We start from the raw sequence: 14303 nt of genomic DNA on the forward strand, positions 1-14303 counted from the left end.
ATTTTGTGATGCTGTGAAATGCATTAAAATTAATTAAATTAAAAATAAAATTAATTAATTAAAATTAAATGTGTATGGTTGAACTTGCAGTATATGGAGATTTCACCACGTTGGTGATAGGATGTTCTTTATTGCCCTCAAGAGAAGAAAGGGTGGATCAGCTTGCTGGATCCATGATCCACGTCTGTGGTCATCAGTCAGTTCTGTGGAGAAGGCAGGAATTAGTGGGGCAATGGGCACCTCAGTGAGGAGTAAAAGAATCCAGAGTAAATGTAGAAATAAAACCCAATTCCTTCCTTACAGGTGAGAGGCAAACAGTTCAGTGCTGATCTGTTAAAACATGCAGGTCCTGCATCTTCCACAGACCTGTGTGTCCACACAGCAAGTGGTGTAGTGATCACATTGCCCTCTCTATGTTTATTAAAATTCTCCTTCCTCTTTTTAAAAATACTTTTTAGTGCAGAACCTTCTAGTGACAATCCCATCAGTCATTAACATTTCTTGAACTGTGGAAATCCTGTGAGTTTTGTATTTTAGAATACAGTGAGCACTGCCACATGTGCATGGGATGATATATGGTCCTGGTATCAGCCAGAAATGATAAAAGACAGGCTATTTTTAATATATATTATAGAAATTACTGTAGTAAAACATATTTATTAAAACAGCAACTACAAACTAAATATTAAAGGACTGACCAGTGCAGAATTACTATTTTAAACAATTTTCAGGCCATAGCAATAATCTTTTCAATATTAAAATGCTTTCATTACATCAGGATCTGGCACAAGTTTGTTACTGGGAATGATTTCTCTGGGGTGTTGGCTGTGGGGTGTTCGTGTGTGCACATGTGGGATTTTTTCCAGGGGGTTTATATAGAATTGACTGCTGGCTTGTGGTGTTTAGCATCAGGTTGTGTGTTTGAGTGGTGCTGCACATCCCTGACCAGGGCTGGGGGTGAGAGGGGGCTCCAGGCTGTCCTTATCTTCCCGAGTTTCTCACATTCCTCCTGCCCTGCACAGCTCCAGTTACACTGGCCCTGATGGGCTTGCAGGGAATGTGCTGGCAGCGTGTCTCGTGTTCATAGGAGGATGAATTTTACACACATTTTTGGGTGTCAAATGGAAGTGTGGTACCTGTTTTCCCTCAGCACATCTCCTCAGATGGATCATGGTGGGTTTTAGCACACCTGTTTTGGTGCAGAGATGGGGGGTTGATTCCTTGCCTTTCTTCTGCTTCACAGGGACTTTCTGGTGAAAAACCACTCCTCAATCTGCATCTCTGTTTTGCACACTCCGTTTCAAAAAGAATCTGGGATCACTAATTTGAGTGTAGCTCATTTGAGTGATCTGGTTGTGCATGGTCTGTCAGGCTCCCCATCCTTGGACCTTCTCAGCCTTTCCTCCCTAAAACCAAGAGATTTATTGCTGCCTCCAAGATCATTCTCTGACTTGTTGAGCTTTTATTACCGGAGAAGCAAAAGAACAACCTCCCAATCTCTAGCTGCAGATCCCAAATTTAATTTGCAAGACAGGGAACTATAAAGATAAATTATGTAAATGGAGGGGCAGAAGCCACTGACCCCCAGAATCAGTGCTGAGGAGCTTTTCACATTAGCCTTTCATTGTAATGGGCATGGGAGTTTAACTTGGAAATGCAGTATGACAATCTCTGCATGCAACTTATTGTCTAGTTCTCCTTCTCTGGTCTGGAATATATTTAAAGGCTTTTACTAAACCACTTTTATTAATTTTACTCCAAAAAAATGTTGTACAGAATTTTCAATCTTTTAGAGTTCAGACTGTTAAAACATGGGGAAAATCCCATTTTTCTAGCACTAGTGGTCAGTGATGCTTTGTTACAAACACTTTTACCTTTTCCCATCCTCTGTTAAGTCTCTTGATGTTTTATGGATTTGCAAGGATAAAAGTGGAGTGCTTCTTTTTGGCTTGCACAGTGTTAGCTTTGCTCTGCTCTTTTGTGTTGAACACCAAACCTGTTTGGTTCAACAATGACACTGTCTTGAAATTGAAATTTTATGTTCAAGTAAACAATGACTGAACATAGCATTTATGTGTTAAGTTCAGATATTTACAGTTAAATATCTTAAAACCTGTTGGGCTCTGTGTACTTCTCTATGATCTTTGCTTTTCCACAGTTGCTGGCTGGATCCAGGCTCATTTGCTTCCTATAAAGAAAATTTAATAAAATAGGAGAAAAGAAAATGTTTTAGAATATCAGGAATGTGCCTCAGTGTTCACACACTTTAAAGTCAGCTTGTGCAGTTTGAAAGTTTAACCAAGAGCCATCTCCTTTGTAAAGAATGCAGATAATTTTTTTTCCTGGCAAAAAAAAAAAAAAAAGGGGGTAACCTGATATGAGTCTGACAGTGTCGTTTAGTTAAGTGCTTCCATCTGTTGCTTGCTATTTCCCTTACTCATGACCTCTCTTTTTCTCTCCCCCTCCTTCTCCCTTAGCCCCTCTGAGGAAAGCAAAGTTTGTTGAGAGCCCTCGAATCCCAGAGTCCGAGCTGGGCTCCCCAACCCTCTCTGCCCAGAAGTTGGACGTTGATGCATTCTGCCCTGGTAAGCTGCATGCAAAGGCTCTGTGTGAGCAGGGACAACAGGCACAGAGACTTTTTAAATTTATAATATGGCTCCTTTGGCTAGGTGGTTGGTTGGACCTTCCCTAACCAAGTTTCACCGTCTTGCAAATTTGAAAAGCATTAATTTCTGATAATTGCCCATTTACGTTTGTTTCTTGCAATTTTGCATGTGGCTGCTATCCCCTCAGAATAATTTAAAAGGTCTAGAGAGTTGCTTTTGAGAAGATAAAAATGAGCCAATAAACGTACTTGCTTTAAATTTAATTTTTAATGCTGGTCTGCAGAGAGGCTGGGATAAAACCATGTCTCAGAAACATCATTAAATCAGCTAAGCAAAACTCTGGGACCTTGTTACCTGCATCCAGGAATATTGGGGTGTTTACTTTTATTTAGTTAAGAAATGCCTTCTAATTTATGTATGCTGTAGCAGTATGAAATGCATACGTGTTGCTTGAGGCCTCTGGTTGAAAAATAAATAAAGTGGGTCATGTCCCTTTCTGGCTCAGCCCTGTTCATGTCTGTCAGCTCGGGCAGGCTTTACCTAAATCCCCCGAGCCCTGGAAAACCCAGCACATGTGAGTGTCTGCAATCTGCAGCTCAGTGTCATTGCCCAGATTCTTCCTCACTTGGAAGGGGCAACCTGGGCAAGGCTAGAGTCTGTGGAGGTGCTGGGAGAAGGCTGAAAACAGCAGCATTTTGGTGGATTCTGTGCTGAATCCTGTAGATTCTTCCCCTGGCTTTCCTTGATATTGAGCCAAAGGGATCCATACTCACTACAGGCTTTGGATGGAAAAAAAGGATGTGTAATATGTTGAAATGATGTGCAAATGTGTGACATCTGCCTCTGAAATCTGTAGCTACAGTCGCCAAGGTCATATTAATAAATGACTGTGAAATCAGGGTATTGCTTATTCCTGTGGCTGATGAACTTGTAGAAGAACTTGTAGAGTACTCAAAATTGGATGAATTAATTGAATGTTGTCCAGATTTTGAATGTGGGCTTTCTTGAATGTATTGTCTGAAAGAGAAGTTGTTTCAGAAAATCAAAAGACAGTTCCTGTGCTTGGCAATGCCTAATTTGAGACCACAGTTGCCTTGAAAAGTGCTGCTCCTTTTTCAATCATCATGAATTACAATTAAAATTGTGCTGCTGCAGCCCTTTTTTCTAACTGAACGGCTTCAACTGTCATGTTTATAATTGTTAATAATTATAAACTTGTTATGATTGCATCCACAGAGAATTAATCATTGCATTGTAAGATTAAAAAAACATAAATTCCACATTCCCACACCCAGACATGTGCCTCCCCTCTTCCAGAGCTTTGGACGGCAGGACTGCTGCCAAGCCCAGGGATGGGCTTTGACAATGGGATCTGCAATTCCTTTAATTTCTTTTTCTGCTATTTGATCTCCTTCTCTTGCTGATAGTTTAGTGATCTGAAAGGAAAAGTGGAGTTTTGTACTGCCTTGAAGTGTCATTAAAGGAACATGAAGTGTCATTAAGGAAGGAAAAAAGTGACAATAGCAGAGTTGTCACAGTGGAACCAATAAGGCTGGAAAAGCTCTTTAGAGCTGTTGAGTCCAACTGCAAACCCAGCTGTCCCAAGGCCACCATGAGACTGTGTCCCCAAGAGCCATCTTGGTGTGCTTGGAGAAGGGAAATGAGACAAGAGCAGAACAGTACCTGGCAGGGAAGAGCACGGACTTGCAGTCAAGGTAGAAACTGCAGGTTGGGGATTCAGTTTGTTTCAGTTTCCTTAAATGTGACCCCAGGGACTTGTTAGGGAGCTGCTCTCTTCATGTGTGCCATGGCCAGGGACTGTGGCCAGGTTTATACTGGCAATAGGGGAAGAAGGGAGGATAGAATCCATTGAGGAAGGATTTCTGAAGCTGTTCATGGAAGAAACTGCCAAAATTTATGGATCCTTTTGTGAAAGTAGCAGTAATGTTGGGGCTGGAGGTTTTGCTGGTCTGGAAGGCTGGATTCCAAGCTTCCACCTTGGAAGAAGTAGGTGGCTGGGGGAGGATCCTTGTGTAAAGAGGGAAAGAAAGAGGGAAAGAAAGAAAGAGAGAGAGAAAGAAAGTTGTGGTCAACTCACAGGAACCAAAGGGGATGTAGCATCCAGCTCCTGATGGGAAGGTGGAGGAAGAGTCCTACTCTGGATCATGGCAAAGCTTCAGGCACTGCCTGGAGTCGGTTTTCCAAGGAAATACAACTCCTTTCTTCTGTGCTAGGCTTACATGAACCCTCTTCAAAAATGTGTGCATCCTGTGAAGATATAGCACACAGTGCTAAATCCCAAGCGTTTCCAAGAATAACGGTGCGAGTTGAAAGAAGGGAAAGAATTAGGCTGATGATCTGCCTGGCAATGGAGGGGAGGTGGAGTGGTTTTTAATGTGATCCCTGACAAAAAATGTAATTAATTATACACTTGAAAGCAGTTTAAAACACTAAATAGCAAAGAAAAGAGAACATTAGCTACTCTGCATATATAGGAATAACGATTTCAGTTTGAGATGCCGAGAGGTGAAATTTTGCTCAGTATCAAAATGTTTATTTTAAGGCTTCAGGCAAATTTCAGCACATTCCAGGGAGGTGGTTTCCTGAGCAACTGCAGTGCCACTGCTCGGCCCCTCATGCTGCTGGGGGGAAGATTTGCTTGTGACATCTTCAGTGTGAGTCAGTGTGGGGGAGTGACGTGCTCCCGACGTGCCAGTGCTGAGGAAGGAGAAAGAAGATGACAATACCAAGTGGTGTCATGGAGGGATGTTCTAATACCAAGCACAAATAACAAAGTTTTAAGCTTGGTATAATTTCTTTTTTTTTATTATTATATTCCTTATGTAGTGAAAATAATGTAGATACTTAAAAATTAATAAATATTCTTAAATTAATTTAGAATTTGGCCCATATTTTATAGTTGCTGCAACTAAGATGATGGCAAAAAAAAAGCTGTTCCATGACTTTGAAAAATCCCTTTCTACAAGAATTATCATAGAATCACAGAATAAGCTGAGTTGAAAGGGATCCACAAGGATCATTGAGTCAAATTATGTTTCTGTAGATGTTTTTGTAGTTGCAGAGGATGTGCAGATTTCAGTCCTTGACTTGAAGTGTCCCTGGTGGGGAAGGAGTTCCTTGTCTCTTCCCTGTGTGGCTAATGAGGCCCTGGCACAGGTCTCCCATCCCTGGAGATGTTCAAGGCCAGGTTGGACAGGGCTTAGAGTAACCTGCTCTAGGGGATGGTGGAGCTGGATGAGCTAAAAGATCTCCTCCAACCCAGACCATTCTGTGATTCAGCAGAGACTTTAAAAGGAGGGTCTTGGAAGGTTTCTGATCCATCTTCCCTTCTCTGCTCCAGTCCTGCAGACACTGTTCAACAGAGGCTTTGTGTTTTCCCCCTTGTCAACCCTCTGAAGGCAGGGAGGCTGGGGATGAGGCCTTCACATCCATCATTGCTCTTTAATTAGGGTAACATAGCAGGAATTGACCTTCAAACCTCTGTTGTTCAACTGTCAAACCTTTTCTGCAGTGATTCTAGTGACTAAGTTTAATATGTAGGGGTTTTCCCCCACTTTATCACACCTCACTTCTGCCAAGAGCCACTGCTTGCGTGGTGAGCACTGTCCTGGCTTCTTAGTTCTTGATTGGTCACAAGGGCATCTTTCTTTCAGCTGCTTTTTGTTTTTCATGGCAGCTAAAACATGTTTTGACTTCTAAGTGCTCAGAAAACCTGTTGGAGATGGATGGTGCTTTCAGGTAATGGCCTTTTGCCTCAGATTAATGTTTGCAGTTGCATTTTGTGTAATTTATTACCTTGGTTTTGTGCTCCAAAGGCTAAGTCTGTTATGACATTATCTTTTAATTTGATTAACTCCTTCTTCAGAAATTTTGGGACCCAGATCTCGGGTGTCTGGTTTGCTTGTTGCACATTAGGCTGGCAGGCGTCTGTTTTCATCCCTGATTGAGTTAGGAGTCACTGCGGTGCTCCCGCCACCGACAGGGAGGGGAGTGATTTACCATGGCAGCAGCACTTGTGTTCATCTCATCGCTCCTTTTTCTCTTCCTTTGGTTAAAGAATCGTTGAGCTTGACATCCGCTTGCTGCTGCTTCTCTCTTTTTATCATGTAAAATGTATTTTTCATTTTACACTATCCACGCGTTTCTCCCAAACACAGCAAAATGCTTCTCAGGTCTTAGAAAAAGCCTTTAAGAGGGAATGCAGGAACCAGCACTCCTCTCTGATTTTTCATTGTGAAAATACAGGCACTGAGCCAAAAAAATCCTACAAAACCCCAAACAAATGTAGCCAGCAGGATTCTGGTCCAACCTCTGTCATATTGAACAGTGATGAACTGGGGGGAAGGAGAGGAAATAATCAAACCAACCATGAGCTGACAAATGGTTTTACTGTTGAATCTTGTGGTTGTCCCAGCACTGTCAAGCCCACTGACCTGAAGGGAATGGGAAATCATTGTGATCAGCCCTAATTGCAGAAGAGCCATAATTTGGCACACTGGTTGCTATGGAAGCAATTGACTTTTCTCATGCTGTTCCTGGGAGGATGCTGTTGGTTCCTTCTGCTAGATCAAGAGATGGAACCAGTTTCAGAATAAACTTGTGTGTTACAAAACAAGCCCCAGTCTGGTCTGAAATTCTGGATCAGAGGGAGGAATATTTGAAGGCATTGCTGGAGTTCTGTGTGTGAATCCATCTGGGATTGGCCACAGAGCAGTTGCCGTTAGGTGTCATCGAGCTTGCTTGAACTGAAAGTTGCAACTTGGAGAATAGTGGCGGGGTCCAGAGTTTAGGGTTTATTGAATCTTGCCAAAGTAGAGTTGTTCAAAATAAGAAGGGAAAATAATACAAATCCCATAGGTTATTCCCATATGTTTTTAACTGTTAAATAACTGGAGACAGTATGCTTTTCTTGAAGCTTCCTAGTGCAATCTGTTAATACCCAACTCTTACAGGGTTTGGGTTCAATCTACCTGGAGGAGAAAAAAAGGGAAAAAAGAGGGGAAAAGGCTGTAAATTATCCAAATTCTGTTTTTGTGATGAACTGCCCAACTTTAAAATGTTGCAACTGCTTTCACAGATGTGACCATGTCCCAGTGCCTACGGATAAAAGTCCTTGAATTTCAGTGACGCTATGGAGAGCTGCCCATAAGTGCAAATATGCAGTGCTCTGAAAGCCACACCATGACTTGTGCTCTCTTGCCAGTTGCTGTGACTTCCTCACCCTCCCCAGGGCTGCAGAACAAGAACTTCTTTATTCTTATCTAGCGTGACTGTTGTTCCCCTGGTGAAATTGGCTTCAGTCGTCAGCATTCCCTCTGTCCCTTCTGCTCTGTTCTCCAGGGCAGCACAGCTGCCCTTGGACCCTGAAGAAAGGAGATCAACTTGTGCATAACCTCCTGTACCACAGTAGATTTTCCACCTCATTAAGCAGAATTTTGGATGTTTTATATCACTAATTATTTAACTCCAAATAATTACCTTGAGTCCAAACATGACCATTTTGGCCAGCTGCCAGTTTGAAAGTGCAGCCCTGCTTGGAAGCACTGGTTGTACCAGCCTGGCTTCAAATTCCTCCAGTGCCCTGGAACTTACTGCAGGCTCCAAAATGTATTTGGACTGAGACTGTAGCAGCCTGACTCCTGTGCCTGCTGGTTTGATGAGTTAAATCCCCACTGGCTCTTCCATATGTTCCCATGAGGAACCCCATCCCTGTGGGGAAGCCTTGTCCCACCACATAGAGCAGGTTCCTGCTGCTCTGCACTCCTGGCTGCTGGCAGTCTGCCTGGGGCAGCATTCCTGGGCTCCCTGCTCTATTCCCATCCATTCTTGGCATCTGTCCTGCCTGGCAAGAGGAGCTGTGATGGTGTGTGCAGTTACCTGCACGCCTGTCACCTGTATCTGCCCCCTTCTGTAACTTCAGTGGTGTTTGTCCAAACTACATTTTGCAGATGAAATTACAGCTCCTACTCTGTGTAACTTCAGGGCACTGTGAGGATAGAGTGGGTGATTTTCTTTTATTTGAGTGGGGTAAGATTTTCGTAAATATAGTTTATGTTTTAGAGAAAGAACAAATTTAAAATTTATCTCATCCACATGGACAGTAGTCTTCCCTCTCCAATCATTGAAGATACACAATTAGCCCTGGATGTTGATTCTGTTAGAAATTAGTCCCCAAAAGAATCAGAGAATAACTGTGTTGGGCTGGCAGGGACCATTCCACCTGCTGCCAAGGGCAGGAAACCTTCCACTAGACCAGGTTGCTTTAAGCCCTGTCCAGTCTGACTTATTTAAAAGCTGGCAACAGTAAATTAGTCTATTTCTGTAGCAGTTATTACATCCAAACAGAACTTTTTAAGTCTTATTCAGGTATGTAATGGTAGGTTTTCAAGATTGTTGTCAGCGTTGTAAATGCAAAGACCATAATTTAGTCAGATTTGCTTTTAATAAATTTATCCTGGGAACGTGCTAATAGATCAGATCAGGTAAGGACAAGGTCTTTGTGCTGTCTTGTCACTTGCTGGTGACCTCCCACTTAACAGTGGTCAAAGGTGACAGTAAAGTGTCATTTGCCTTGCTAAACGTTTGGCTCATTTTAATGCTCGTTGTGTTTTGACCTGGCAAAGCTGCCTTGGAAGAAGGAAAGGTGTTTGTCAAAATCCTCTTCTACAGACTCTTCTCCCCAAGAAAATGATGGAAACACTATGTTATATATGTATGTATGTATTTCTGAATGTCTCCTGCAACTTTGTTTATGCCCCTGTGAGTTGGCCAGGGTTGGGCCACCAAAGGGAGCAGGTTTTTCAAAATTCTTGTCAGATTTCTATAACCTGATAGAATTAAATGATGTGAAAAATAAGAGGAAGGAATGTGAGAGGTTTTGAAAGAGAGTTGCTGGAATTAAAGAGATTATTTGGGTGGTTGTGATGCAACATGCTGGTGGAGGTTAGGATTTTTTTTTTTCTTTATTTCTCTCGTGAAATTTTCTCCCATTTGTTGCTAAGAGACAATAACCACCGATACTTAAGAGAACAAAAGAGTGGCTGGGAGGAGGAGGAGGAGGGAGAAGGGTGCAGCCGGCTACTCTCTTACCTGAGGGGTTTTCTCTTTACAAGGGCAGGAATACTGCGGGAGTTTGGCTGGGGGTGAGGGGCTGAGCTCGGCTCCCCGATCGGAGGAGGGACAGCCGGCCTGGAGGATTCACTGCTTTTGTCCTCCCACTGCTTCTCCAACCGTGGGTGAGCCTTTGCTTGTAAGAGCAGCTGGCGAACTGGGACCTTATTACACCCGGTTTGACTGGAAAGGACCTTCATCACCTATTCGGATGCCTCGGAGGAAAACCCGGGACCCTTCCTGAAGGGCGCATCTCCCCGGCTGAGGCAGATGCTGCGGCGGAGCCCGGCTGCCGCTGCCTCGGGCTTTTTCGCTACACTCAAACCCAGCACCCCGTATCCATCGGGCGCCCGATGCTAAGGCTGCGGGTTTGTCTGTTAAATTTTGTTTGCCACCCCTGGAGCCTGCCTCTGCCCGCCCGCCATTGGCGTGTGGGGAAAGGCGGCGAGCCCGCGGCACAGCGCCCCCTGCAGCCGCGGGCAATCATCGCCCCCGGCGTGCCTGAGGCTGGCTCCTGTCCGCTGTTCGCGCCTGTTAGGAATAGGTTAGAAACTGTTGAAAAATAGTTGATAATTGTTAATGTCTGTTACATTTTGTTTGCCACCCCCGGGAGCTGTGCCTGCCTATGCCCGCCCGCCATTGCCGTGTGGGGAAAGGCGCCGAGCCCGCGCACAGCGCCCCCTGCAGCCGCGGGCAATCATCGCCCCCGGCCTGCCCGAGGTATTCGTGCCGGTTAAAAATCGGTTAGAAACTGTTGAAAAATAGTTGATAATTGCTAAGCATTTGGGTGTTATAACCACCCTTTTAACCCCTTTTACAATATAAGAAATATGGCACTCAGCGTACCGTGTTACACCTAAATAAATTGCGCGACTCCCCAAGCGAAACGAGCCAACCTGGGCAGAGCTGTCATGGGCCAGTCAAGCGCCTTAAACCTTCATGCAAGTGAAGGATCCAAAAAGAAACCAACGCACAGCGCCCCCTGCAGCCGCGGGCAATCATCGCCCCCGGCGTGCCTGAGGCTGGCTCCTGTCCGCTGTTCGCGCCTGTTAGGAATAGGTTAGAAACTGTTGAAAAATAGTTGATAATTGTTAATGTCTGTTACATTTTGTTTGCCACCCCCGGGAGCTGTGCCTGCCTATGCCCGCCCGCCATTGCCGTGTGGGGAAAGGCGCCGAGCCCGCGCACAGCGCCCCCTGCAGCCGCGGGCAATCATCGCCCCCGGCCTGCCCGAGGTATTCGTGCCGGTTAAAAATCGGTTAGAAACTGTTGAAAAATAGTTGATAATTGCTAAGCATTTGGGTGTTATAACCACCCTTTTAACCCCTTTTACAATATAAGAAATATGGCACTCAGCGTACCGTGTTACACCTAAATAAATTGCGCGACTCCCCAAGCGAAACGAGCCAACCTGGGCAGATCTGTCATGGGCCAGTCAAGCGCCTTAAACCTTCATGCAAGTGAAGGATCCAAAAAGAAAACAAACCAAAGGACAGAAAACAGGATAAAAAAGGGGCTTCTGACCCAGGGAAGCCGTGCTGCTCCGCCTGGAGCAGCAGGGACATCGCTGCTGAAGCAGACCCAGCGCCGGCGCTGCAGCATCCTCGACGGGATCGCTCCTGTTCAGCCTGGGTCCCCTTGCTTTAAGCCTTTTTTTTATTATAATAAACGCTGAAATCGCTGTAGTACCGTGTGTCTGGTCCCGTTTTTAAAAGTGCCAGAGCTGTTGTTTGTTTGCCATGTATACACATATACATCCTGGTAAAGAACTGGAGTTTCTTTTCCCGTTCTTTGCCTGAAAGCCCCATAATTTCGGATTACAATAATTCGGAGGGAAGGGGGTCACATTCTCCATTCCAAGGAAGGTTGCCACCTTCCTTGGCAAACATCTCTCTTTCAAACCAAGACACATGCCTAATATTGCAAAACAAAAGCAGGCTTTGGCATATACAAAGTATTTAAAGGAGTGTTTCTTCTTTTTGATATTAAAAAAGCCTTCTTCATCAGTAAGAGTGTAATACACTACCCTCAAACTTGTCTGAATAAAAAGTCAGTTTAAGACCTAAAAATAAATACAAACAACTTTATTTACCAGCCAAGGCCTTTGATGGATGGCCTTTGACATCCACTGTTGGATGTCCAGAGCTGGAGCACAGCCCCATATTCATTTTTTTGAGCTAAAGTGCCAAAAACTGTAAAGAAAGAAACAATTTCACCTCTGCTTTACATCAGTGGGGAACTTACTGCTTCTGTCCTGGTGTTCTTGATTTGTTGAAGAGCTCAGGAAGATTTTTGGGGGTCAAAGTCTAATCCTGCTTCCAGGAGATAGTCCAGATGCTCAGGCTTGTATTTATGATAACTGGCCTTTTATAGATGTGTATATAAATATATATATGTGTGTTCAGTAATAAGTGCCCTCTCATTTCCCTCAGTCTTTTTTCTTTGGTCCAGAAGGGCCCCCCTGAGCCTCCTTTTCTCCAGGCTGAGCCCCTTTCCCAGATCCTTCATCCACTCCAAACCCTTCCCAGCTCCTTTCCCTGCCCTGCTCCAGCCCCTCAGTGTCTTCCCCAAAACTGACCCCAGGACTGGAGGTGTAGCAGTACAAAAATTGGCATTTTTAGAGATGCATGTAAGGCCACCACCATCCCTTGGTAGTTAATTTTTTAAAAAATCTCCTCTTGATGTGAACAAAACCAATGAAAAAATCCTTCCATTAATTCTGAGATTAGGGGGATATGCAGAAATGGTCAAGGATATTTTCCAAATACAGCTCAAGTGTATCCAGAATAATTTAAAGCAGATGTACATAATAATGGGACAGATTCAGGTCACATGGAGGTAGGGAAGTTGTTAGATAAAACTCTGCAGTTATGTAATTGAGGATCAGGGTCCTAAATGGCATCATTTATTTCTGCCTTTCCATAGGTGCTCGCTTTTTGCACATAGCTAATCTTTTTTCATTGCTAATTCAAGAATTTTTGATTTCCTAAAGGAAAATTAGTCTCATATTCAGGAAAATTCAGGGATGGGTGCCTCTAAGGGAACTGTTACCCAGTTCTTGTTAGCCACTCACTGAAGTGGATTTTAGCTGGTTTGAAAGTAAAAGTACAGCAATTAAACTGAAAATATTCTGTGGACTACAGATGCATTGTTAATGTCTCCCAGGGGCACTAACCCCCACCATTTATCTAGAATTAGATGAGGGTGGCTATCAAACCAGTCACAGAATTACCAAATAAATCATGAAGAAATTTCATTTGCTTGTAAGCAATTGCAGCTGAAATATGTGGCAGCTTTCGTATAGGAATTGAAAGGAGGTAACAGAAACATTGTTTGAAAATGACAATGTACAAAAAAAATTGGACATTTTGAATGTTATGGTTCCTTGAGAAGAGCAAACCTAATAATTTTGCCGTAAAATGATATATTTGGTTTCCAATGAATACTCTGAACATTTATGAGCACTTATGAACTCAGTCCTGCTGCATGTGATGCCTACAGAGGTGTTAGAGCTGACCCCTTCAGAAATCCAAAGGGTATTTCTAGATAAGACATCTGAGAGAGCTGCCAGGCTCTGTAAAATTGCTCCTAAATGGCCTAAATCAGGTAAATTCCAGGGTGAATTGCAGAGATCTGCTGACATATTTAAAGTGGGTTGAATTTTTTGAAGGGAGGATCAGAGGTATTAAATTGCTTGACAAGATCAGGTTGTATTTCTGATTTGCATTTTTGCAGTTCAGTCAAAGAAAAAAGTCATTAACTAAAAAAGAGGCAGAAGTAGATGGAAAGTATGGGGGTGTTCACTGCTGGGATCTGCTAAAATTGTTCAAAATAAAGAGAAAAAGGTATCTGTGTGAGCCTTAGGTATCTCCACTTGTTGCAGCAGACCCTCTTCGTTAGGGGGAGAAATGAGCCAAGACACAGACTCTGATTTGAGAGTTGAAGTTAGAGTAAAATGTGGTTGCAGCACCAACTGGATAGCACTCAGGAAAAGAGAGAAAAAACCAGTTCTGTCCTTTCACTGAACTTAGGAAGAGAGTATTAGGTCTTACTGTCAGCCCTGAAAGGCAACATACAGCTTTTTTCCATAATACCCATTCACAGAGCTGTTATGTCTGTTCTTTGACATCCAGTTAAAGGATTCCACTTCTTTTTTAAGACTTTAGGAGGGGATAATCCAATACAATGGCGCTTTGCTTGAATTCAAAGTTATCTGTACTTTGAAAGCTAGGTTATAATGAAATAATTGATAGTTCTGTAGGAAATATGGGGGTCCCACAGCTCCACTGCTCTGGTTCAGCTGGTGATACCTTGTACCACGACCAGCATCTCACAGGGAATGAGCATAAAACAAGGCAGGAGAACCTTAAGGTGAAGGAAGTCAGAGTTAGATCAGATATAAAGAAGAAATTATTCCCTGTGAGGGTGCTGAGGTCCTGGCACAGGGTGCCCAGAGCAGCTGTGGCTGCCCCATCCCTGGGAGTGTCCAAGGAGAGGTTGGCTGGGGCTTGGAGCAGCCTGGGGTAGTGCAAGGTGTCTCTGCCCTTGGCAGGGTGGGAGTGGATA

At 43.7% G+C, this 14303-nt stretch overlaps 1 protein-coding gene across 14 annotated transcripts in view; it reads left to right on the forward strand.

Annotated features, from left to right (window-relative positions):
- Window positions 1-14303, forward strand: part of TANC2 (tetratricopeptide repeat, ankyrin repeat and coiled-coil containing 2) — a 154024-nt gene that overhangs the window by 64389 nt on the left and 75332 nt on the right. For 10 of the 14 annotated variants that reach the window (XM_039700623.1, XM_039700622.1, XM_039700624.1 and 7 more), the window contains one exon: window positions 2478-2585. The exons of the other annotated variants lie outside the window; for them this stretch is intronic. In XM_039700623.1, coding sequence (XP_039556557.1) covers window positions 2478-2585 — 108 coding nt within the window. The remainder of the gene's footprint in view (window positions 1-2477; window positions 2586-14303) is intronic. 14 annotated transcript variants of the gene reach the window in all.

The sequence above is a fragment of the Passer montanus genome, unplaced genomic scaffold (assembly GCF_014805655.1).
Source record: "Passer montanus isolate IOZ18808 unplaced genomic scaffold, ASM1480565v1 scaffold142, whole genome shotgun sequence".
Lineage (NCBI taxonomy): Eukaryota > Metazoa > Chordata > Aves > Passeriformes > Passeridae > Passer > Passer montanus.